Source organism: Pristiophorus japonicus, chromosome 26, assembly GCF_044704955.1.
Source record: "Pristiophorus japonicus isolate sPriJap1 chromosome 26, sPriJap1.hap1, whole genome shotgun sequence".
In the NCBI taxonomy this organism is placed as follows: Eukaryota; Metazoa; Chordata; class Chondrichthyes; family Pristiophoridae; genus Pristiophorus; species Pristiophorus japonicus.
In genome coordinates this window covers 19,955,842-19,983,009 of record NC_092002.1, presented here as the reverse complement: position 1 = coordinate 19,983,009, position 27,168 = coordinate 19,955,842, and the positions used below count along the sequence as shown (strand labels likewise).

Here is a 27,168-nt window from a genome sequence, read left to right as displayed (position 1 = left end):
CACCGGACATCTCAAAGTGCTTTACAGCCAATGAAGTACTTTTGGAGTGTAGTCACTGTCGTAATGTAGGAAACACAGCAGCCAGGTTGCACTCACTAACAGCAACATGATAATGACCAGATAATCAGTTTTTTTATAATGTTGATTGAGGGGTAAATATTGGCCCCAGGACACCGGGGATAACTCCCCTGCTCTTCTTCAAAATAGTGCCATGGGATCTTTTACATCCACTTGAAAGAGCAGATGGGGCCTCGGTTTAACATCTCATCTGAAAGTCGGCACCTCCGACAGTGTAGAGCTCCCTCAGTATTGCACTGGAGTGTCAGCCTAGATTATTTTGTGCTCAAGTCTCTGGAGTGGGACTGTGAACCCACAACCTTATGACTCAGAGGCGAGAGTGCTGCCCACTGAGCCACAGCTGACACTGTAAGGGACAGGGTGCACAGAGATCTAGATGAGTTGGTGGTTGTGTCGGGTGGAGAGCGGGAGGGCAGTGAGGAAATATTTGGATAAATCGGAGGTGCAGGTGAAGGAGGAGGGTGAGATACAGATGGAGATGGTCAGCTTGAACCTGTGCTCAGCATCGAACAGGACACCAAGGTAGGGTACTGTTGTGTGCATCCATGTGAGCAAACCAGAGGGGAGATGAAACCAGGCATTGAATTTCCTCCCTGTAGCACCAGGGGCCCACACATCTATTCCAAGCACCCTAGAGACAAGCTGCCTATGGATAGTGTAATTAGGGGTATGGTAGCATAGTGGTTATGTTGCAGGACCAGTAATCCAGAGACCTGGACATGAGTTCAAATCTCACCATGGCAGCTGGGGAATTTAAATTCAGTTAATTAAACAAATCTGGAATTACAAAAGTGAGTGTCAGTAATAGTGACCATGAAACTACTGGGTTGTTGCAAAAACCCATCTGGTTCACTAATGTCCTTTAGGGAAGGAAATCTGCTACCCTTATCCGGTCTGGCTGATATGTGACTCCAGACCCACAGCAATGTGGTTGATTTTTATCTGCCCTCTGAAATGTGCCAACTTGCTACAACAAAGTCAGCACTGTGGGAATACCTTCACCACACGGACTGCAGTGGTTCAAGAAGGCAGCTCACCACCACCTTCTCAAGAGGAGTTAGGGATGGGCAATAAATGCCTGCCTTGCCTGTGATGCCCACGTCCCAGGAGCGAATAAATTAAAAAATTGCTGGATGCTCACGCTCATTATGGCAACAAGCCTTATGTTGCAAGATTCAGTGGGCTCCGGGTCAACCTTGAATTGTGGTAAATCACACCATAATTCTTCTATTAGCTCGGGAGTCAGATAAATAACACAGATCTAGGCTACTTTATACACTGTCACAACTTATTTACCGATATAGATGTGGTCAGATTAGCAGCAACGCAACTAAGCAAGATTTGCACTTTGCACAAACTAGGCTGATTGTTCATAAAGCAAGGACATTCCTTGATTCCTGCGATCCTTCTCAGCTCGGTCTCAGACAATGAATCATTCCTGATCCTGCTCCACAGGACGAGGTGTGCCTGGGCAGCCCATCCATTGTTTGCAGTATTTGTTGAGTGATCTGGTTCCAGGCCCACTTATGGTGCTGATACAGCACCTGCTGTGGGGAGGAGGGGGCTAGTGGGTGAGGGGGTCACTCGGCAAACTGTCACAAGTCAAACTAAGAACAGAAGATCAAACTAAGATCAGCCATGATCGTATTAAATGGAAGAGCAGGCTCGAGGGACCGTATGGCCTACTCCTGTTCCTTATAAGAACATAAGAATTAGGAACAGGAGTGGGTCATAAGGCCCCTCGAGCCTGCTCCACCATTCAATAAGATCATGGCTGATCATCGACCTCAACTCCACTTTCCCGCCCGATCTCCATATCCCTTGATTTTCCATGAATCCAAAAATCTATCTATCTCAGCCTTGAATATATTCAGAGACTCGGCATCCACAGCAACCTGGGGAGAGAATTCCAAAGATTCACAACTGCCTGAGTGAAGAAATTCCTCCTCATCTCAGTCTTAAATGGCCTTCCCCTTACACTGAGACTGTGACCTCTGGTTCAAGACTCTGTAGCCACGGGAAACATCCTCTCAGCATAAGAACATAAAAAATAGGAGCAGGCCATACAGCCCCTCGAGCCTGCTCTGCCATTCAATAAGATCATGGCTGATCTGATCATAGACTCAGCTCCACTTCCCCGCCCGCTCCCCATAACCCCTTATCGGTTAAGAAACTGTCTATTTCTGTCTTAAATTTATTCAATGACCCAGCTTGCACAGTTCTTTGAGACAGCAAATTCCACAAATTTACAACTCTCTGAGAGAAGAAATCTCTGTTTTAAATGGGCGGCCCCTTATTCTAAGATCATGCCCTCTAGTTCTAGTCTCCCCCATCAGTGGAAACATCCTCTCTGCATCCACCTTGTCAAGCCCGCTCATAATCTTAGATGTCTCGATAAGATTGTAATGTCCTTACTCAATGGCACAAAACCCACACGAGGCACATTCTATGGACAAGGTCACCTTACGACCTGAACCTTTATTCACAGGACCAAGAAGTGATGACCCTGCGTGGGACCTTCCTTTATATACCTGGATGACCAGGTAAGGAGTGTCTCCCACAAGTTCACCCCCTGTGGTCAAGGTGTGCATTGCTTAAGTATATACAGTATTGCAGTGGTATTACATAGAGGTTACATACATGACATCACCTCCACCCCACCCCCCCCAAAGTCTTATTGGGATCATAGGTTAAGTTTTTCAGGTGGTCTATGCTCCCTCGTGGAGCGCCGCAGTTGGGGCTCTGATTGTTGAGCCTTGGCATGAGTGTCTGTCACCTGTGGTGATTCGGCCTGTCCGGGCTGACCGCCAGGACTGTACATGCTGCTGAATGTTCTTGTTGCTCGTTCACTGGCGGTGGTCATGATCTTCCTCGGGTTCCTCAGTGTCCATTTTTTTTTACTTGGTCCAGGTGCTTACGGCATATCTGCCATTGTTAAGTTTAACCATGATGACCCTGTTCCCCTCTTTGTCTATTACAGTACCCTCAAGCCATTTGGGCCCCACGGCATGATTGAGGACAAATACGGGGTAATTTATTTCTATACATCTCTCCCTTGAATTTCGGTCATGGTACTCATTTTGGGACTGGCGCTTGCCCTCAACTATGTTGGTCAGGACTGGGTGAATGAGGGACAACCGAGTTTTGAGTGTTCGTTTCATAAGTAGCTCAGCGGGCGGGACCCCCGCAAGCGAGTACAGTCGGGACCGATAGGCCAGCAGGAGGCACGAAAGGCCGCATTGAAGGGAGGGTCCTTGAATCCTGAGCATGCCTTGTTTAATGATTTGGACCGCACATTCCGCCTGGCCATTGGAGGCCAGCTTGAATGGTGCTGTCCTGACATGGTTGATGCCATTGCCCGACATGAACTCCTGGAATTCGTAGCTCGCGAAACATGGGCCATTATGGATTTGGTGGGCCGAATCCCATCTGCAACAACCCTCCTGCCCAGGAACTCAACCTTAGGAGTCAAAAACACACATTTAGACTTCTTGAGTCGCAGGCCTACCCGGTCCAGTCGGCGTAGCACCTCCTCCAGGTTGTGGAGGCGTTCCTCGGTGTCACGACCCGTGATGTCATCCTGAAATACGATCGTTCCAGGAATGGATTTGAGCAGGCTTTCCATGTTTCTTTGAAAAATCGCGGCCGCTGATCGAATGCCAAACGGGCACCTGTTGTAAACGAACAGTTCCTTGTGCGTAGTGATGGTGGTCAGTAGTTTAGATTCGTCGGTCAGTTCTTGGGTCATGTAGACTGAAGTGAGATCCAACTTGGTAAACAGCTTGCCATCTGCCAGCGTGGCGAAAAGATCCTCCGCTCTCGGGAGCGGGTATTGGTCTTGTAGGGACACCCGATTGATTGTAGTCGCCACAGATCCTGCCAGAACCATCCGATTTTAGGACGGAAATGATGGGGCTCGCCCAGTCGCTGAATTCAGCGGGCGAGATGATGCCCTCTCTCAGCAAACAGCCCAATTCGCTCTCAATTTTCTCTCTCATCACATACGGCACCGCTCTAGCTTTGTGGTGCACTGGTCTGGCATCTGGGGTGATGCATATCACTACTTTGGTACCTTTGAACATCCCGACGCCAGTTTGGAATAGTGACTCAAATTGTTGTAGGACTTGTGAGCACGAACTTCGCTCCACAGATGACATTGTGCGCCATCCCTCCATTTCCAGTTCATCTCAGCTAACCAGCTCCTCGCCAACATGCGGGACCATTGCCCGGGACAATCCAGAGTGGCAGCCGGTTCACTGATCCATTGTGTGTGACTGCCAACATTGCACTGCCTAGTACTGGAATGATTTCTTTGGTATACGTCCATAGTTGTGTCTCAATGCGTTCTAGTTTGGGTCTACTGGCTTTGAGTGGTCATAGCTTTTCGAATTGTTGAACACTCATGAGTGACTGGCTGGCCCCCGTGTCCAGCTCCATGCGTACAGGGATGCCGTTTAATAAAACCTTCATCACCATTGGTGGCGTTTTGGTATATGAGCTGTGAATGTTTGCCATATGAACCCGCTGAACTTCAGCATCCATTGATTTGCCCCAAGAGTCATCCTGCCTCACAGACCCCTCTTCTGGTCCATCCGCCTTGTAAAGTAGCCTGGTTACATACATGACAAAGATCACCTCTCATTCTTCTGATTTCCAATGAGTAGAGGCCCAACCTACTCAACCTTTCCTCATAAGTCAAACCCCTCATCCCCGGAATCAACCTAGTTAACCTTTTCTGAACTGCCAAAGCAAGTCAGGCAGGAACAGTATAAAAAGAGGGGACTTGGTGCAGTCTTGCTCAAAGTGCAGTGGCAGGTCAGAGTGCAAAGGTAAGAATTTGGTAAGTGGGAGCAGGAGGTGTTGCATTGTTTTCCCCACTAGTGCTGACTCCCTGACCTGGGAGGTAAAGAAAACTAAGTGTGACGTCACGGCAAGAGGTTCGGGGATGTCGGAGCGGCCTATAAAGGCCCAGCTGGTGCAGTTGCAGCAGGGAGAGAAGGCAAAATAAAAGTAGAAATAAATCAAACTGTGACGTCACAGCCAAGGGGGTAAATGATTGGCTGGTGATTGGTGAGTAGTTTTTTTTTCTTCTTTTCTTTATCAGTAAGTAACCTTTAGCATTATTGTTGTCAAATTAAGTTAATCTAGGGGTTAAGTTATGGCAGGAGACCTCGGACATATGTTATGCTCCTCTTGTACTATGTGGGAAGTCAGGGATGCTTCTGGTGTCCCTGACGACTACATATGCGGGAAGTGTATCCGGCTGCAGCTCCTGACAGACCGCATTGCGGCACTGCAGCTGCAGGTGGATTCACTCTGGAGCATCCACGATGCTGAGAATGACGTGAATAGCATGTTTAGTGACTTGGTCTTACCGCAGGTAAAGGTAACACAGCCAGATAGGGGATGGGTGACCAACAGGAAGAGCAGTGGAAGGAAGGTAGTGCAGGGGTCCCCTGCGGTCATTCCCCTGCAAAACAGATACACCGCTTTGGGTACTGTTGAGGGGGATGACTCATCAGGGGAGGGCAGCAGCCAAGTCCATGGCACCATGGGTGGCTCTGCTGCACAGGAGGGCAGGAAAAAGAGTAGGAGAGCTATAGTGGTAGGGGATTCTATTGTAAGGGGAATAGATAGACGTTTCTGCGGCCACAACCGAGACTCCAGGATGGTATGTTGCCTCCCTGGTGCAAGGGTCAAGGATGTCTCGGAATGGGTGCAGGACATTTTGAAGGGGGAGGGTAAACAGCCAGTTGTCATGGTGCATATAGGTACCAATGATATAGGTTAAAAATGGGATAAGGTCCTACAAGACAAATTTAGTGAGCTAGGAACTAAATTAAAAAGTAGGACCTCAAAAGTAGTAATCTCAGGATTGCTACCACTGCCACGTGCTAGTCAGAATAGGAATCGCAGGATAGCTCAGATGAATACGTGGCTTGAGGAGTGGTGCAGCAGGGAGGGATTCAAATTTCTGGGACACTGGAACTGGTTCTGGGGGAGGTGGGACCAGTACAAACCGGAAGGTCTGCACCTGGACAGGACCGGAACCAATGTCCTAGGGGGAGTGTTTGCTAGTGCTGTTGGGGAGTGGGTAAATGAATATGGCAGGGGGATGGGAACCTATGCAGGGGGGCAGAAGAAAAAGATAGAAAGAAGAAAAGTAAAAGTGAAGGGCAGAGAAACCCAAGGCAAAAAGCAAAAAGGGCCACATTACAGCAAAATCCTACAGGGCAAAGTGTGTTAAAAAGACAAGCCTGAAGGTTCTGTGCCTCAATGCGAGGAGTATTCAGAATAAGGTGGATGAATTAACTGCGCAGATAGCAGTTAACAGATATGATGTAATTGGCATCACGGAGACATGGCTCCAGGGTGACCAAGGCTGGGAACTCAACATCCAGGGGTATTCAACATTTAGGAAGGATAGACAAAAAGGAAAAAGAGATGGGGTAGCGTTGCAGCTTAAAGAGTAAATTAATGCAATCATAAGGAAGGACATTAGCTTGGATGATGTGGAATCTGTATGGATGAAACTACGGAATACCAAAGGGCAGAAAACACTAGTGGGTGTTGTGTGCAAAACAACAAACAGTAGTAATGAGGATGGGGACAGCATCAAACAAGAAATTAGGGATGCGTGCAATAAAGGTACAACAGTTATCATGGGCGACTTTAATCTACATAGTGACTGGGCTAACCAAACTGGTAGCAATACGGTGGAAGAGGATTTCCTGGAGTGTATTAGGGATGGTTTTCTAGACCAATATGTCGAGGAACCAAATAGAGGGCTGGCCATCCCAGACTGGGTAATATGTAATGAGAAAGGACTAATGTTGTGCGAGGCCCCTTGGGGAAGAGTGACCATAATATGGTAGAATTCTTTATTAAGATGGAGAGTGACACAGTTCATTCAGAAACTAGGGTCCTGAACTTGGGGAAAGGTCACTTCGATGGTATGAGATGTGAATTGGTTAGAATAGACAGGCGAGTGATACTTAAAGGGTTGACAGTAGATAGGCAATGGCAAACATTTAAAGATCACACGGATCTTCAACAATTGTACATCCCTGTCTGGAGTAAAAATAAAACGGGGAAGGTGGCCCAACCGTGGCTAAGAAGGGAAATTAAGGATAGTGTTAAATCCAAGGAAGAGGCATATAAATTGGCCAGAAAAAGCAGCAAACCTGAGGACTGGGAGAATTTTGTAATACAGCAGAGGACAAAGATAATTAGGAGGAAAATAGAGTATGAGAAGAAACTTGCTGGGAACATAAAAACTGACTGCAAAAGCTTCTATAGATATGTGAAGAGAAAAAGATTAGTGAAAACAAACGTAGGTCCCTTGCAGTCAGATTCAGGTGAATTTATAATGGGAACAAAGAAATGGCGGACCAGTTAAACAAATACTTTGGTTCTGTTTTCACGAAGGAAGGCACAAATAATCTTCCGGAAATACTAGGGGACCGAGGGTCTAGTGAGAAGGAGGAACTGAAGGATATCCTTATAAAGCGGGAAATTGTGTTAGAAAAATTGATGGGATTGAAGGCCGATAAATTCCCGGGGCCTGATAGTCTGCATCCCAGAGTACTTAAGGAAGTAGCCATAGAAATAGTGGATGCATTGGTGATAATTTTTCAACATTCTGTCGACTGTGGATCAGTTCCTACGGACTGGAGGGTAGCTAATGTAACACCACTGTTTAAAAAAAGGAGGGAGAGAGAAAACGGGTAATTATAGATTGGTTAGCCTGACATCAGTAGTGGGAAAAATGTTGGAATCAATTATTAAAGATGAAATAGCAGCCCATTTGTAAAGCAGTGACAGGATCGGTCCAAGTCAGCATGGATTTATGAAAGGGAAATCCTGCTTGACAAATCTTCTGGAATTTTTTGAGGATGTAACTAATAGTGCGGACACGGGAGAACCAGTGGATGTGGTGTATTTGGACTTTCAAAAGGCTTTTGCCAAGGTTCCACACAAGAGATCAGTGTGAAAAATCAAAGCACATGATATTGGGGGTAATATACTGACGTGGATAGAGAACTGGTTGGCAGACAGGAAGCAGAGAGTCGGGATAAACGGGTCCTTTTCAGAATGGCAGGCAGTGACTAGTGGAGTACCGCATGGCTCAGTGCTGGGACCTCAGCTATTTACAATATACATCAATGATTTAGATGAAGGAATTGAGTGTAATATCTCCAAGTTTGCATTCGACACTCAGCTGGGTGGTGGTGTGAGCTGTGAGGAGGACGCTAAAAGGCTGCAGGGTGACTTGGACAGGTTAGGTGAGTGGGCAAATGCATGGCAGATGCAGTATAATATGGATAAATGTGAGGTCAACCGCTTTGGGGGCAAAAACATGAAGACAGAATCTTATCTGAATGGCGGCAGAATAGGAAAGGGGGAGGTGCAATGATTCATGGTTCATCAGTCATTGAAAATTGGCATGCAGGTACAGCAGGCGGTGAAGAAGGCAAATGGTATGTTGGCTAGGGGATTTGAGTATCGGAGCAGGGAGGTCTTACTGCAGTTGTACAGGGCCTTGGTGAGGCCTCACCTGGAATATTGTGTTCAGTTTTGGTCTCCTAATCTGAGGAAGGATGTTCTTGCTATTGAGGGAGTGCAGCGAAGGTTAACCAGACTGATTCCCGGGATGGCGGGACTGACATATAAGGAGAGACTGGATCAACTGGGCCTGTATTCACTGGAGTTTGGAAGGATGAGAGAGGATCTCATAGAAACTTACAAGATTCTGACGGGACTGGACAGGTTAGATGCGGGAAGAATGTTCCCAATGATGGGGAAGTCCAGAACCACGGGACACAGTCTTAGGATAAGTGGTAGGCCATTTAGGACTGAGATAAGGAGAAACTTCTTCACTCATAGAGTTGTTAACCTGTGGAATTCCCTGCCGCAGAGAGTTGTTGATGCCAGTTCATTGGATATATTCAAGAGGGAGTTAGATATGGCCCTTGCGGCGAAAGGGATCAAGGGGTATGGAGAGAAAGCAGGAAAGGGGTACTGAGGGAATGATCAGCCATGATCTTATTGAATGGTGGTGCAGGCTCGAAGGGCCGAATGGCCTACTCCTGCACCTATTTTATATGTTTCTATGTTTCTATATCCTTTCGTAAATATGGAAACCAAAACTGCACACAGTATTCCAGGTGTGGCCTCACCAATACCTTGTATAGCTGTCGCAAGATTTCCTTGCTTTTATACTCCATCCCCTTTGCAATAAAGGCCAAGATACCATCTACCCTGTCAATCCCCTTCAGAACTGTCACACGTCACACGTCACTGTGGAAACTCCGCTGCTCTTCTTCGAAATAGTTAGCGTGAGTTCTTTTACGTCTACCTGAGAGAGCAGACAAGGCCTCGGTTTAACGTCTCATCTGAAAGACGGCACTTCCGACAGTACAGCACTCCCTCAGCACTGCACTGGGAGTGTCAGCCTGGGTTTTTGTGCTGAAATCTCTGGAGTGACTCAGTCTACCAACTGAGCCATGGGGTGGGAGGGCACAAAGTGGGCGATTACCCTCAAAGAGGGGGGCAGGAACGGGGGTAGAATCCCAAATCCACAAGGTTTTGAATCCTAATTACTTTGGGGCTATGTTTGAGAGTGTTCCTTAGCTACGGTGACAATTCCAGCCAACGGGCCATCCAGTCGGCTGAGTGGCAAGTACTGTGGGATTCAACCAAGAATGAGAGACTCCTCATCTGATCTTCCCGCCCCAGCAGGCCTCTGCCAGTTTCCTGTGTTTGCCAACAGGAAATTCAGTCACCAGTCTCTCATGGCACATACATAAGAATTATTCCCTGTGCACATAAGAGACAGGGAGAAGGCCGAAGACCTCAAGGAACAATGTTCCCTCTAAGGTGCCTGAATGTGCGGCAGTGCAGTAATCTGTATGGTCCCCCGCAGGCCACTTGCAGCTTCTTACATTGGAAATATCGCGCATGCCCAGAAATTTAAAGGGACCATGCGCTGAAAAAAACAGGCCACCAAGAACAAAGCGCAGCTTACAGAGAACATTGCCAAGGAAGTCCCTAAATTGCAAAATATTTTCCTTTATAGTTCAAAAGTGTGGCTGCAGATCAGTTTTTACACTTAAGTATACAAAGCGATAATGACTTAAAATTGCTACATGTTTCCCTCAAGCCTGGGATTCATAGACATCATGGGCTAGATTTTACACTTTTGTGCATATCGCCCAAAAATGGGCGTTATTTCCGGCGTGGACGGTAAAAATGGGTTTTCAGATCGCCGACTTTTCGCCCATTCTCAAAGCACCTAGTCTCCATTTTTGAAATTGGCCGTAACTGCGAGCGATATGAAATGGGCAGTAGCGTTAAATCTCGCTGACCTTCTGCCGTAAAGTGTTGCCGTCCTTAGCAACGGCATGGCACTGCTTGATTCCTGCGATTCAGGAGGTCAAGGGTCATCATGACCTGCGCAGAAGAGGAGGCAGAGAGAGGGAGCTGAGAGGGACTAAAGGCGTGTCTGGGTGTGGTGTGACTGCTTTGGGAGGAAGGAGGGAGAGTTTAGAGCTTTGCAGCAAATAGCATAACAAAAAGTAGCTGTTACCAGCCACATATTTGATCTAATTTGGCCTACAATGGAGGGAGAGGAGGAGGCATCACAGCACGCTGTGGAGACTGATGCTGGAGAGAGCAGTGAGGTGGGAAAGGAGCACATTGGAGGACGCAAAAGAGCCAGGAGGTTCTCAGACGAGGCAAATGACTCTCTCCTGCAGGAGGCCGTGTTACTCTGGGGTGATTTGACCCAGGGAGGGCGTGGAAAGCCCACCCCAAAGGCCTGCCAGAAGATATGGGCCAAGATAGCAGAGGTGGTCTCGTCGGCAACCAACGAGGTGCGTGAGGGCAACCAGTGCCGCAAACGATGGAACGACCTTGTGGGATCCTCAAGAGTAAGTATTACATTGATTTACATGTACTTATGCAATTATATAATTTGATTTGTAACAGTCATGAGTGACTATCAGCAGATGTGAGGTCTTTCACTTTTACTGGGAATGTTGTCAAAGCCTACGGTCATGGTGCATGTCTTTAGGAAAAGAATGATAATTATTATAATAAGCATGATTACATCTGTCGGTTATGTGTTGTATCAGTCTCTGTGACAGTACCTAGCAATGATATCACACAATGATCTCATGCCATGTCGTCCTGTCACCTTTTACAGAAGAAGCTATCGACGATGAGGTCCGTGCAGAGGCGAACGGGTGGGGGGCCACCAGTCCCAGCGACATCACTGAGATGGAGGAGCGGGTGCTCACACTCGTGGGGTAGCACACCCAGACAGCCACGGATGCATCTGCAGACTCTGAAGTGATGTCACGTGAGTAAAGCTTACACCATTGCGTGATGTAAAGTCAATAGATGCCACACCTACTCATATCCGAACAATCATATGTGATGATGATTTCTAAAATTGCTCTGGAAATAATGCTGGCCTAATGAAAATCATTGCAATGCAAATGTGTTGATGGTCATGAACTGTGATGTCTGCGATGATTTTGAAAGCAGTGGTGCTTTTGTCGTGCATATGCTGTGAGTAGCGCTGGACTCACCTTGTCACTCTAGCACCCCCTTCTCCTCTAATAACCTCATTTGTGTTTTGCAGCTCAGCCAGCAGCGCGTCCTCAAGGCAAGACCACAGAGGCCAGAAGGTGGGGACGCAGGGCCAGACTCACCAGATGATCCTACATCTGCTGCTGAGGAGCTCCGATACTCACCTGTCAATCCGTTGGGTGAGAGCGCGGACTTCGAGGAACCTGCTCCAGAAGCCATTCTACCCCAAGGCCATCTAGTGCTCCTCCAGTCATTCCCGCCTCCACTCTGGAGGTACCGGGCCCAAGCACCTCGTCACAGGACATCCCATTTGTCCCCAGGCTGGCGCCGACCCCGTGGAGGCCTCGTGGACGCGGCAGGTCTGGTCCACGAGCGCCACATGAGAGCGGAGAGATGGTACAGTTGTCCAGGAGGACTGTAGACATTGGTGACCAGCTCATTGAAGCATTGGGGGGCATATCCTGACAGCTGGCCACCATGACCGCATACATTCCACGGATGGCAGAGGCCCTGGATGCGATAGCCAGGAACACTGCTGCCACAGGCCTCCCAGTGGTCCCCGAGCACGGCACTTCACCCCTAGGTTCTGCACCACCACTGCGAATGACAGATGAGAGCAAGGACCAAGATCCTGCTTCTGCATCAGAGAATGTTGCCCCTCGGCACCCCCTGCTCCCGTACCCGTGCAACCACCGCCTCTATCTTCATCTCCCCCTAATGAGGCACTGCCTGAGGAGCTCCTCAGCCAGGCGCCATGGAGCGAGGAGGGGAAGGGGTAGAGGTGGGGAGAAGAAGGGGAGGGGGGAAGGAAAGTGAGGTGCATGTTCGCAGATGATGGCTGTGTTATATCTTCATCTGGGTGTATGCAATTTGTTGTAATGTATGGGAGCTGGGGACCACGCTCCTGCTTTGCCTTTGTATTCTGTGTTGCTGGGCATGTTGAACATTTGGTTGCTGTCAATGGTGGAAAAAGTAGGGTGTGGGCGGGGGTTGGGTGTTTTTGCCTGTGATACTTATGATTTCAGACCAATGTTGGTATAAAAAATTTTTTATTGAACATAACCTTTTGCGCATTGTCTCAGATAACTGGACCGTTACACATTGGTGATTCCTTAACACGAAAAGGTTAAATAAAACTTAACTTCAATCAACGTAAACTTTAACTGGCACCAAGGTGATGGGCACCATTGATGTCAGAGCTGCACACACACAGCAGTGTGTCAGTGTTGTCACTCACACCAACGTTCTTTCAGGCAAAGCGTTCAGATATCAGCTCCTTACGTAAGAGTCTTGCAGCTATGTAGCCACCACGGGCCCTTTCCTGCGGTCTGGAGGGGGTCGTGGGCGTGGTTGCATAGCCCTAGGTCTCCATTGTCTGGCCCTAGGTCAGTGTCCAGCCCCTCGTCGTCCTCTTCCTCTCTCTCCTGAGGTGGAGCATCAGTCCCTTCTGACAATTCTTGGCCCCTCCTGATAGCCAGGTTGTGCAGCAGCGAGCGCAGGACCACAAATTTACCTACTTGCTCAAGGTTGTATTGTAGCTCCCCTCCTGAGTGGTCCAGACATCTGAAGCGCTGCTTAAGCACAGTTATTGTTTTCTGGACCACATTGCGTGTGTCTCTGTGGCTCTGGTTGTATCGCTTCTCGGCCTCGATGTGGGTGTTACGCAGGGAGGTCATCAGCGAGATGGGTAGGCCATATCGGTTATCACCAAACATCCAGCATTGTCCTTGTGGTTGACTCTTAAAGATGTCAGAGACAGCACTCTCACGCAGGATGTGAGACTCAGCGAAGGTGCCCGGACATTTGGCTGTTATTATGATCTGGTTGTGGTCGACAACTAGTTGGACCTTCAGGGAGTGAAATCCTTTTCTGTTACGAAAACGCTCCGGGTCCTGAGAAAGTGACTGCATGGTGATGTGAGTGCACTGTATTTCTCCCTGCACCCTGGGGAATTTAGCAATGTGGTAGAATGCTCCAACCCTGTCAGTCTGAGCCTCCGTGGTCATGGGGAAGCTGATAAAGTCCATCCTTCTCGTGTACAGGGCCTCCGTGACCTGTCTTATGCAACGATGGGTGGCATGGTGAGACAGAGGGCAAATCTCGACCACGAAGGCCCGAAAGGATCCGGACGCATAGAAAGACAGTGCTGCAGTGACATTGACCTCGACCGACACTGATGTCCTGATGGCAGGCTGCATATGTGGCCTGATGAGCTCACATATTGCATTGATCACCACCTTGCGGAAGCGCAGTCTCCGAAGGCAGGTGTGCTCGGACACGTCAAGGTAAGACCTCTTTTCCTTGTACGTGAGGGGTGTGTATGGTCTAGCCCTCCTCCTCATTCCTGCACGTCTTAAATTGGGGACATAATGATGTGCATCACACATTGAGCCATCTGCACTCTGCAGCATCTGTGTGTTAATCGATGCAGGCTGAGAAATGGCTGGCCCCATTGCAATAAAAGTATAATAGCGATTGATCAGAAGCAATAATTTCCTCACTAAAATACACCCCCAATAGTCCAGAGTCTGAAAATATGTCTGTTGAGATGGTCATTTCACCTGAGAAGAACTCCAAAGTCAATGCAAACTCCTCCGAAGTTGAAGCAGACCTTTTGAATGAAGCGACCTGCGATTTAAAAAATGACAGCCACACTGCTGGCTTTAGTTCAGAACAGTTCCACTTCTTCTGGGCGGTTTTTTGGGCGGGCGATAGTGTGGGCGATATGGGTGCGAGGTGGTGAAAGTGACAGTGGGCGATCTCCTGGCCGTTAGTTTCGGCAAATGTGCTCTTTATGACAAAAAAATGGGCGGGCGGTATTATTTTTTCTCGGCGTTCAGCACACGGGGAAAGTAACGCTCGGCAATAAGTGCCGAAAAATGACCATCAGTTTCCATTTTGTGGCTAACTGGGCGATATCTGGGCGTTGTACGTCATTTCAGCGGCAAAATGGGCGTTAAGAGGGCGTTAAGCATTCAAAAAATGAGCAAACTCTAGCCACATGTCCAAGACATTTGAACACTCTCTGTCAAACTGCATGCATTAACAGTTCAAACATGTCCATCCAGTCATCAGTAAGATTCATGGAACCGTGGGCATTTACAGCACAGAGGGAGACCATTTGGCACTTTGTATCTGGACTGTGTTTTTGCGAAAACATTCCCAAACTAATCCCAGTGCCGCACTCTCTCCCCATAGCCCTGTATCAATCCCCAAACTAATCCCACTGCCCCACTCTCTCCTCATAGCCCTGTATCCATTCAATACTAATCCCACTGCCCCACTCTCTCCCCATAGCCCTGTATCAATCCAAAACTAATCCCACTGCTCCACTCTCTCCCCATAGCCCTGTATCCATCCCAAACTAATCCCACTGCCCCGCTCTCTCCCCATAGCCCTGTGTCCATCCCCAAACTAATCCCACTGCTACACTCTCTCCGCATAGCCCTGTATCCATCCCCAAACTAATCCCACTGCCCCACTCTCTCCCCATAGCCCTGTATCAATCCAAAACTAATCCCACTGCTCCACTCTCTCCCCATAGCCCTGTATCCATCCCAAACTAATCCCACTGCCCCGCTCTCTCCCCATAGCCCTGTGTCCATCCCCAAACTAATCCCACTGCTACACTCTCTCCGCATAGCCCTGTATCCATCCCCAAACTAATCCCACTGCCCCACTCTCTCCCCATAGCCCTGTATCAATCCAATACTAATCCCACTGCCCCACTCTCTCCCCATAGCCCTGTATCAATCCCCATAGCCCTGTACCAATCCCAAACTAATCCCATTGCCCCGCTCTCTCCCCATAGCCCTGTATCAATCCCAAACTAATCCCACTGCCCAGCTCTCTCCCCATAGCCCTATATCAATCCAATAGGTAATCCCACTGCCCCGCTCTCTCCCCATAGCCCTGTATCAATCCAATACTAATCCCACTGCCCCACTCTCTCCCCATAGCCCTTTATCAATCCCCATAGCCCTGTACCAATCCCAAACTAATCCCACTGCCCCGTTCTCTCCCCATAGCCCTGTATCAATCCCAAACTAATCCCACTGCCCCACTCTCTCTCTATAGCCCTATATCAATCCAATAGGTAATCCCACTGCCCCGTTCTCTCCCCATAGCCCTGTATCAATCCCAAACTAATCCCACTGCCTCGCTCTCTCCCCATAGCCCTGTATCAATCCAATAGGTAATCCCACTGCCCCACTCTCTCCCCATTGCCGTGTGCCTTGCTCTGATTCAAATAATGCAATATTCTCTCTCAACCATTCTCAGTCACAAAGCATTCCCATGCTCCAATAACCTTTGTGTAAAGAGTTTGTCCTACTCTCGCGCACTCAGTCACAATTTTAAATTGACCTCTCATCAGTAACTGCTCAACCAGAAGAAATTGTCTTTCCTGATTCACTCATAATGTAAAAAAAAATTCTATTAGACCTCTTCTTAGCCAAGGTGTGCCATGCAGAATACGGCCGAGGTGAAGAGAAAAGACAAGCTATATCAAACAATAGTATTGAGGTAATGCCAAGTTTCGATCTTTAAAGGGCGTTGGATTGGAGGAGGCAGGGGCACTGAGATGGTGGGAAAGAAGTAGATAGAGTAGGAGGTGCGATGAGCTTTGATTTTAGCCTGTTTAAAGTGCATAATTTAAAAATTCTCATCCTTGTTTTCAAATCCCTCCTTGGCCTCGCCCCTCCTTATCTCTGTAATCTCCTCCAGCCCCACAACCCCCCGAGATCTCTGTGCTCCTCCGATACTGGTCACGTCTCCAATTTTAATCGCTCCACCACTGGCGGCCCTGAACTCTGGAATTCCCTCCCTAAACCTCTCCGCCTCTCGTTCCTCCTTTAAGGCGCTTTTTAAAACCTACCTCTTGTCATCTGTCCTAATGTCTCCTTATGAGGCTTGGTGTAAAATTTTGTTTGCGAGCACTCCTGTGAAGCCTTGGGGCGTTTTACTACATTAGCAGCGCTATATAAATGCAAGTTGTTGCTGTTGTTGTTGTAAGGCACTTGGAAATTCTTCCCCAGATCTGTGCACTGTTGGCACTGCCCAGGCTGGTACATCAGGCGTGATTACCATTCACGTCAAATGCCCACTCAAAGCACGGGCTAAGGCCAGTAATCAGGGAACCAGCACGCACTCCTACCTTTCACATACCGCACCTCATGAAATATGCTGGCGCATCCAAAATCGATCACTTTCACGCGGAAAGGGAATCGCTTCTGATCAATGATCATGATATTCTCTGGTTTGAGGTCGGCGTGAATGATTGACAGGTCCTTCATCTTCTGGAGCGCCCTCAGGACCTGGGTGGTAATAGTCCGAATGTGTCTGGCTGGGAGGAGGGCAAAATTGTTCTCCTTCTGGAACTCAAATATGTTCTGCTCCATCAGCTCGAACACCAAGTATGACTTGACATCGTCGTGGAAGCACTCAAAGAACCGGATGAAGTGGTATTGGTCAGGATCCACTGCTCCCAGCACACGCAACATTTTCAATTCGTTTTTGATGATTCTGGCTCGGTAGGAATCACTTTTCAGGATCTTGATGGCAACAAAATGGCCGGTGCTCCTCTTCCAGCACTTTGCCACCTCGCCAAATGTCCCCTTGCCCAAAATCTGAATAATGTCGTAAGTGTCTGTTTCAGAATGGATGACAGACATCTTCAAGGATCCCCTGGCCTGCGTCCTCTGCCTGACTGGAAGAGCAGCCAACTGGTATCCAACAATAGAAGCTTTAGGACCTAACAATGGGGCCATTGTTACCAAGCCAGGTTCTAGGGGCTTGATACCTGAGGGTCTCACAGCACGAGGAACATGTGCACAGGTACCCGACCGACAATGCAATGATTCCACCTCCAACGTCATCGCTAGCCAGCGTTCCCTCCTCACCTCGCAAAGTATCCACTAAGAGCTGCACCGTTCCAAAAAACAATCACTCCTGAGTTTCATTTATACTCAATACTGGTTAGCACATCCAAAACTTCTTAACTCCATGCGTTAGTGCCGTGCTCACCAGATCATTCCTGCCCTACCACCGAGACAGGCTGCAGAGGTAAGAAGGTTGATCGACGTATTAATGGGCCAGATTTTGCTGAAAGACGAAAAGAAGAAAAGAAAGATTTGCATTTCTATAGCGCCTTTCATAACCACTGGACGACTCAAAGCACTTGACAGCCAATGAAGTACATTTCGAGTGTCATCATCATCATAGGCAGTCCCTCAGAATCGTGGAAGACTTGCTTCCACTCCAAAAGTGAGTTCTCAGGTGACCGTACAGTCCAATACGGGAACCACAGTCCCTGTCACAGGTGGGACAGACAGTGGTTGAGGGTAAGGGAGGGTGGGACTGGATTGCCGCACGCTCTTTCCGCTGCCTGCGTTTGTTTTCTGCATGCTCTCGGCGACGAGACTCGAGGTGCTCAGCGCCCTCTCGGATGCTCTCCCTCCACTTTGGGCGGGCTTTGACCAGGGATCCCCAGGTGTCGGTGGGGATGTTGCATTTTATCAGGGAGGCTTTGAGGGTGTCCCTGTAACGTTTCCTCTGCCCACCTGGGGCTCGCTTGCCGTGTAGCAGTTCCGAGTAGAGCACTTGCTTTGGGAGTCTTGTGTCGGGCATGCGAACAATATGGCCCGCCCAACGGAGCTGGTCGAGTGTGGTCAGTGCTTCAATGCTGAAGATATTGGCCTGATCGAGAACACTGACGTTGGTGCATCTGTCCTCCCAGGGGATTTGCAGGATCTTGCGGAGACATCGTTGGTGGTATTTCTCCAGCGATTTGAGATGTCTACTGTATATGGTCCACGGCTCTGAGCCATACAGGAGGGCAGGTATCACTCCAACCCTGTAGACCAAAAGCTTGTGCCACTGTTGTAATGTAGGAAAGGTGGCAGGCAATTTGTGCACAGCAAGCTCCCACAAACAGCAATGTGATAATGACCAGATCATCTGTTTTTGTCAGGTTGATTGAGGGTTAAATATTGGCCCAGGACACTGGGAATAACTCCCCTTCTCTTTTTCAAAACAGTGGCATGGGATCTTTTACGTCCATCTGAGAGAGCAGATGGAGCTTCAGTTTAATATCTCATCCAACAATGCATCGCTCCCTCAGCACTGTACTGGACTGTCAGCCTAGATTTTTGTACTCAAGTCCCTGGAGTGGGACTTAAACCCACAACCTTCTGCCTCAGAGGCAAGGTGTGCTACCTACTGAGCCACAGCTGACACCAGCAGCTTCTGAACAAAGTATGCTGTTACTAATATGCAAATTGGCCAGCAACTTGCGGCAAGGAAGAACTACCCAGTGAATTGCAAATTGCTACAAGATTGCTGGATGATTCTCGCCACTCCGCCATTGGCCTTGGGAAACTGGCAGCTCACCATCAATCTCCCCGTCAGTTTTATGAAGTTGCTGCATTTAAACACTAATTGCCCGTTAAACGCGCCGCAGAAAGTCAAATCGAGTAATTATCAGCGTAGTTACCCTGTTATCAAAGTGTTAAGTGTTAATGACTGCCAATCAACCTCTCTGGCCCAGAAACTAAACTATTATAAGTGTGACGTCTCATTCCTTCAGCTTGTTAATTGTTTTAGGAATCTCTACTTATGCGGCTCGGTGTTCAAATTTTTGTTATCACATAATACTCCTGTGGAGCGCCTTGTGACGTTTCACCATGTTAAAGGCGCTATAGAAATACACGTTGTTGTTGTTGTCCCATGCATCCAATCCAACAACTGGCTCAGTTGGAAAGAAACATCAACTTCAAGGGTCAATGAACCTTTGAGATATGTTGATGGGAGTTCTCCATGTGGCTCAGTTGATGACTGAAGCAACCAGTGTGTGACTGACCCACCAGGAACAGGAGGGTTCCAGGTTTGATCCCAGGTCCGTGTCGAGAGAGCTCATCTGAGCGGGGGCTGGGGTAGGGGGGTGCAGACACTGGGTCTTTGAACTGGCCTCAGCAATCTTGTGAGTGAAGGCGAAAAATCAGCCAAGGTTCCTGCTCCTGATCACTGGCTATCCACCCACCCCGGAAACTGGGTGTGTGTGGACGTCAGGTGAGGACAGAATGAGGCTCATAGAATCGCAGAAGGAGGCCGTTCAGCCCATTGTGCCGGTGCCGGTTCTTTGAAAGAGCACTTAGTCCCACTCCCCTGCTCCTTCCACATAGTCTTGCAAATCTTTCTACTTCAAGTATTGGCCCAATTCCCTTTTGAAAGCTATCATTCAGCTGCTTCCACTGTCCTTTCAGGCTGTGTAATCCAGTGCTCAGTCATACGACATACATTGGATAACCAGGCCAGTTAGATAAGCTACTATTTTTTAAAATTCGGTCCTGGGATGTGGGCCTCGCTGGCAAGGCCGGCATTTATTGCCCATCCCTAATTGCCCTTGAGAAGGTGGTGAACCGCTGCAGTCCGTGTGGTGAAGGTGCTCCCACAGTGCTGTTAGGGAGGGAGTTCCAGGATTTTGACCCAGCGACGATGAAGGAACAGCGATATATTTCCAAGTCAGGGTGGTGTGTGACTTGGAGGGGAACGTGGAGGTGGTGGTGTTCCCATGCGCCTGCTGCCCTTGTCCTTCTCGGTGGTAGAGGTCACGGGTTTGGGAGGTGCTGCCGAAGAAGCCTTGGCGAGTTGCTGCAGTGCGTCTTGTAGATGGTGCACACTGCAGCCACGGTGCGCCGGTGGTGGAGGGAGTGAGTGTTGAAGGTGGTGGATGAGGTGCCGATCAAGTGGGCTGCTTTGTCCTGGATGGTGTCGAGCTTCTTGAGTGTTGGAGCTGCACTCATCCAGGCAAGTGGAGAGTGTTCCATCACACTCCTGACTTGTGTCTTGTAGATGATGGAAAGGCTTTGGGGAGTCAGGAGGTGAGACACTCACCGCAGGATACCCAGCCTCTGACCAGCTCTTGTCGCCACAGTATTTATGTGGTTGGTCCAGTTAAGTTTCTGGTCAATGGTGAATCCCAGGATGTTGATGTTGGGGAGTTCGGCGATGGGAATGCCACCTTGGGACGAACCCAACAATAATTAGTCCCATCCGAAAAGGAGGGAGAGAGGATAATACTGATGTTATTGTTAGAGATTATGGGCTCAATTTTCCCCAGTGCCGTTTTTTGGCATATTGCCAGAGTTACACCTGTTTTTTTGGCCCCGACTACTCCAAAAAACTAAACAGCAAGTTCCCCCATTCTATTGTTTGAAATTGGCGCTGCGCAGCCTGTTTTGTAGCTTCAGGGGGTGGAGCCTAATGTCTGCGCCAATAAAACAATGCCCTCCCTTTTGTATATGCGCGAAAAGCAAAAGGACGTTTTTGATGTGACTGCCATGGGCGCGCACGCCCAGTACAGCTTCCGGTCTGCATTCGGCCATTATTAAAGAGCCAGTTGTGTGTGAGAACTTTAATTCTCATTGGAAAAATCGGAGCTGCAATACAAGATGCAACGCAGCGCAAGGACCAAGAATTTCTTACAGGATGAAGTGGAGGCACTAGTTACTGTGATTGAGAACAGATGGCAGAAGCTGGACACTAGCAGAGGTCACATAAAAGTTCCACCAAAAGAAATGAAGGAACGCTGGAACCAATTTGCAGAAGATTACTGTGCAATGGTGAAGTGGCAGGACCTTGGTCAAGTAGTTAGTGTAAGTAATATTTTCATTTATTCAATGGAATTGCAATTGTAAATGTGACCATCTGAATTGGTCCCAGCCAGCAGAAAGACTCCCTCCCTAAAACATTACATTTTCATCTTTGCAGAGGAAGGTGGCACACAACAAAAGGGAAAGAACTCGAACAGGAGGAGGCCCGGCAAATCTGCACTCACTGACACCCTTGGAAGAGAGGGTCGCTTCTTTGAAGGGTCCTGCCTGGAGAAAAACAACCACCACTGCACAAGCTGGGCCCACACTCGAGGGCAAGTCCTGCAAATTCCACTGTCTGGCTTTGCTAAATGTTAAGTACTGCTCGGGCTAGCCATGCTTCGGTTCATGGGGATGACTCTCTCAGCTACGCTTCGATTGATGCAATGTGCTATCATTCATCATGGTCCTTCAAATCAGCCTGTGCTGTGTGAGCCTACTCATGCCACCCACCCTGCCCCCTCCTCTGCTCCTAACCATTTGTCTGTTCTGTTATATTTTGCAGAACTTGAGGCCAACCCTGACGATGCAGAAGAAGATTCAGATGCGGGCGAGCCTGAAGAGGAGAACATCTAATCCCACCTTCCAGACCAAGAGCATGGGGGTGAAGGGGAGGGGGAGAGGGAGGTGATGGATGAAGCCCCCATTGTTGTACTCACTCTGGAGGAGGTGCAGGTGCCGCCCATTGAGGTGCCAGCCCCTTTCCTGAGTGGTACGAGTCTTGTTGGGACATTCCATGCTTTCCCACAGTCCGAGCCAGGGGATCCCAGTGGGATGCAGCAAGGCACACCCAGGGCCCCACCGTCCGAGGATGCGGGTCCCAGTGGCATGCAACAGGGTGAAGAGGGGAAGGAGAGCTCGACAGCGCTCTCCTGAGGTTCAGATGAGGGCAGTGAGTGCGGAGAGCATTGACCTTACACGGTCACTCCTGGACACCATCAGTGGGGTGGATGATGAGGTATCGGGACTGTCGGGAGAAGTAACAACACTCTCACGAGAAATGGGAACACTGTCCAGGAGAGAATGTCTCAGGCAGCTGATACACAGTCCATTCACGCATTGCCTGGGAGGTCATGGGGAACTTTATGTGCATACAGTGCAGCAGTCATTTGCCGAATGCAGATATGTTTTGCATGTTGAGAAATGGCGCACACATCCTCAGTTGTGGCCTGGAATGATCCAGATGCATAGAATGAAAGTGCAGCTGTAACCTTCACTTAAACTGACAAAGCAGTCCTACTGATGCTTCTAGGGTGCAGGTCTGCTTTTACCAACTCACAGATCTCACTTACAACTTATTTGCGGAAACGCAGCCTTCTCACATGGTCTGCATCACTCAGGTGCAGGTACGAGCGCCTGTCTCGATATGCCCGACATGGGTAAGGCCTCCTGCCCATCATCCTACATGCTCTGAGGTTCCTCATGCGATGACGTCGAATCAATTGTCTCCTCCGCAGCACCATCATGCAGAAGGCTTACACAACGTATGACATTGTCTGTATTGCCCCCATGATTAAATTATACCTTTGCAAGATGCTCAACATGGCAAGCAGGACAAGCTTCTTTGTTCATTCTCTCCTCAAGGTCGACACCCAGGTCTGAGCATGCGCAATGATCGGGAAAGACCCCCCGCGCCCCCCCCAAACCCCCCCACCCCCGCCCCCCCTTGCCCTGAGCTTCATTTGATGCATAGTGGCATAGTGTAAGGCTTCTCTCGCCTTCCACAGCCAGTCCCCCTCCGCCTCACCCCTCACCTCTCCCGGGCTTCTTTTCAAGCTGAGCCCCGAGCCCCTGTGTCCGGGTGAAGGACCGATTCTGCCGGCCAATGTTCCGACCCGCGAGCCCGGTTTGGAGATGTTCGGTGGTGGCGCGGCACTTAAAAAAAATCTAAACTTTAATTCCACAAAACTTCCATTTTCTGCATTGTCAGTGTGAAAAATTTAAGCTTGATGATGCATATTTATGTGTTCTTGACTCCCTCCGAAACTACGCCTAAAAACAATGGTGTCTTTCTGCACCGATTTTTTTGATGTCCGCTGGTGTTTCTTAAATGCCCAGGAGGTTTTTTGGGAGTGGCCACATACGCCGTCCTGGGAGAAATGTAAGTTGGCCAAACTTGCATAATTGTGAAAAACTGGCACAGACATCAGGTTACGCCCCTTATGACACACAAAAAAAAAACGAACTTAAAAAAATTGTAGCTAACTGAGTTACGCTGGCGCACAACCTTTGGGGAAACTTGGATTTTTTCATTTAGGCCAAAAAAAGTAACACGCGGCAAAAAAAACGGGGCAAATCACCGGGGAAAATTGGGCCCATTGCCCCAAGTGACATCAGCTGCCTTGGGTTTTATATAGGAACAGGAGGAGGCCATTCAGCTCCTCGTGCCTGTTCTACCATTCAATTAGATCATGGCTGATCTGTACCTTAAGTCCATCTACCTGCCATGGTCCCATATCCCCTTACCTAACAACATTTATTCATCTCAGTTTTTACATTTCAATTGACCCCCCCAGCCTCAACAGCTTTTTGGGGGAGAGAGTTCCAGATTCCCACCGGCCTTTGTGTGAAGACGTGCTTCCTGACATCACCCCTGAACGGCCGGGTTCTAATGTTAAGGTTATAACAACATAAGAATTAGGAACAGGAGTAGGCCATCTAGCCCCTCGAGCATGCTCCGCCATTCAACAAGATCAGGGCTGATCTGGCCGTGGACTCAGCTCCACTTATGCCCCTTGTTCTGGACTCCCACCACCAGAGGAAATAGTTTCTCTTGCTCTTTCCTATCAGGTACTTTAATGTTCTTAAACACCCCAATTAGATCACTCCTTATTTTTCTATACGTGAGGGAATACAAGCCTAGTCTATGCAACCTGTCCTCCCAATGTAACCCTTTTGCCCCTGTGTCACTGCGGTGAACCTGGTGAATCACCCAATTAGTGAGGAGCTGTGCGGTGAATTTTTTTTCAGTTGTATCTTGAGTTGTTCAGCTTCAGGCAATCTGGCTTCAGACATTCCAGGGATTGGTCATGATTGGTCACAACCATGAACTGGCTCCTCATGGTGTAACGCAATGACCTACGGGCTTTGTTTATGTTCCGCTTTCTACACCTGAAGGCAGCATGGACTTCTCAACGAGTTAAAAAAGAAAGAAAGACTTGCATTTATATAGCGCCTTTTACCACCACCGGATGTCCCAAAGCTTTTTGCAGCCAATGAAGTACTTTTTGAAGTGCAGTCACTGTTGTAATGTGGGAAACGCGGCAGCCAATTAGCATACAGTAAGCTCCCACAAACAGCAATGTGATAATGACCAGATCATCTGTTTTTAGATGTCGGTTGAGGGTTATAAGATTGGCCAGGACACCGGGGATAACTCCCCTGCTAATCTTCAAAATAGTGCCGTGGGATCTTTTACGTCCACCTGAGAGAGCAGACGGGGCTTCGGTTTAACGTCTCATCCAAAAGACGGCAGCCCCCAACAGTGCAGCGCTCCCTCAACAATGCACTGGAGTATCAGTCTGGAGTGGGACTTGAACCCACAACCTTCTGACTCAGGGGCGAGTGTGCTGCCCACTGAGCCATGGATGACACCATGGACCAATTACCATTGTACCATCTCCGTGGCTGTCTAGTACGCTTCCCAATTTTTACCTCTCCAAGAGGTCTATAAGGCAATGACCGAGCCCATGAACAAGCCACCCAGTGCGGTTCTCCAGCTGTAGACCCCCAACATAGGAAGAGCGTAGCACAGGACCCTGATCCAACTGATCGAAGCACTTCCCAACATTTGGTTCAAGTGCAGATCGCATGTTCTCAGACCTGCTATTACAGTAGACACCTCAAGTCGCTGGAGAAATACCATCAACGATGCCTCCGCAAGATCCTACAAATCCCCTGGGAGGAGAGACGCAACAACATTAGCATCCTCGTCCAGGCCAACAACCCCAGCATTGAAGCACTGACCACATTTGATCAGCTACGCTGGCAGGCCACATTGCCAACATGCCAGACTCGAGACTCCCAAAGCAAGCGCTCTACTCAGAGCTCCATCACGACAAACGAGCCAAAGGTGGGCAGAGGAAACGTTACAAGGACACCCTCAAAGCCTCTCTGATAAAGTTCAACATCCTCACCGACACCTGGGAGTCCCTGGCCAAAGACCGCCCTGAGTGGAGGAAGTGCATCCGGGAGGGCGCTGAGCACCTCAAGTCTCATCGCCGAGAGCGTGCAGAAACCAAGCGCAGGCAGCGGAAAGAACGTGCGGCAAACCTGTCCCACCCTCCCTTTCCCTCAACGACTATCTGTCCCACCTGTGGCAGGGATTGTGGCTCTCGTATTGGACAGTTCAGCCACCTAGGGACTCATTCTAAGAGTTGAAGCAAGTCTTCCTCGATTCCGAGGGACTGCCTATGATGATGATGCTGAGACCTGCTATCAGAGGACATCCCAGCTTCAGATTGTAAAAGAGAAAAGAAAGGGTTGCATTTATATAGCGCCTTTCATGACCACCAGACGTCTCAAAGCGCTTTACAGCCAAAGAAGTACTTTTGAAGTGTATTCACTGTTGTAATGTCGGAAATGCGCACAGCAAGTTCCCACAAACAGCAACGTGATAATGACCAGATAATCTGATTTTAGTGATGTTGATTGAGGGTTAAATATTGGCCAGGACACCAGGGATAACTCCCCTTCTCTTCTTCGAAATAGTGCCATGGAATCTTTTACATCCACTTGAGAGAGCAGACGGAGCCTCGGTTTAACGTCTCATCTGAAAGACTTCACCTCCGACAGTGCGGCACTCCCTCAGCACTGCACTGGAGTGTCAGCCTGGATTTTTGTGCTCAAGTCTTTGGAGTGGGACTTGAACCCACAACCTTCTGACTCAGAAGGGAGTGTTCTGCCCACTGAGCCACAGCTGACAAATCCACAGTATCACAAATTACGAAACAACTCCAGCTTGCAATTGTATAGCTTCTGTAAAGTGGAGACATCTCCCAAGGCTTTCCCTCGTGGGGGAATCTAGAACTAGCGGGCATGGTTTCAGAATAAGGGGTCGCCCATTTAAAACAGAAATGAGGAGAAATTTCTTCTCTCAGGGGGTTGTGAATCTGTGGAATTCTCTGCCCCCGAGAGCTGTGGAGGCTGGGTCATTGAATATATATATAAGGCGGAGATTGACAGATTTTTGAACGATAAGGGAGTCAAGGGTCATGGGGAGCGGGCGGGGAAGTGGAGCTGAGGCCAGGATCAGATGAGCCATGATCTGATTGAATGGTGGAGCAGGTTCGAGGGGCCAAATGGCCGACTCCTGCTCCTATAGTGTAACAAAATTTGCAGATGACACTAAGATTAGTGGGAAAGCGGGTTGTATAGAGAGCACAGAGAGGCTGCAAAGAGATTTAGATAGGTTAAGCGAATGGGCTAAGGTTTGGCAGATGGAAAACAATGTCGGAAAATGTGAGGTCATCCACCTTGGAAAAAAAAACAGTAAAAGGGAATAAAATTTGAATGGGGAGAAATTACAACATGCTGCGGTGCAGAGGGACCTGGGGGTCCTTGTGCATGAATCCCAAAAAGTTAGTTTGCAGGTGCAGCAGGTAATCAGGAAGGCAAATGGAATGTTGGCCTTCATTGTGAGAGGGATGGAGTACAAAAGCAGGGAGGTCCTGCTGCAACTGTATAAGGTATTGGTGAGGCCGCACCTGGAGTACTGCGTGCAGTTTTGGTCACCTTACTTAAGGAAGGATATACTAGCTTTGGAGGGGGTACAGAGACGATTCACTCGGCTGATTCCAGAGATGAGGGGGTTACCTTATGATGATAGATTGAGTAGACTGGGTCT

General features: G+C 48.7%; 1 protein-coding gene across 1 annotated transcript in view; it reads right to left on the bottom strand.

Moving 5' to 3' along the window:
* The window catches only part of LOC139239049 (homeodomain-interacting protein kinase 4-like), a 68,912-nt gene extending 51,567 nt beyond the window's left edge, over positions 1 to 17,345 (bottom strand). Inside the window, exon 1 of the mRNA XM_070867554.1 lies at positions 16,829 to 17,345. Within this exon, the coding sequence (XP_070723655.1) occupies positions 16,829 to 17,345 (517 nt within the window). The remainder of the gene's footprint in view (positions 1 to 16,828) is intronic.
* Positions 17,346 to 27,168: the final 9,823 nt, after the last annotated feature.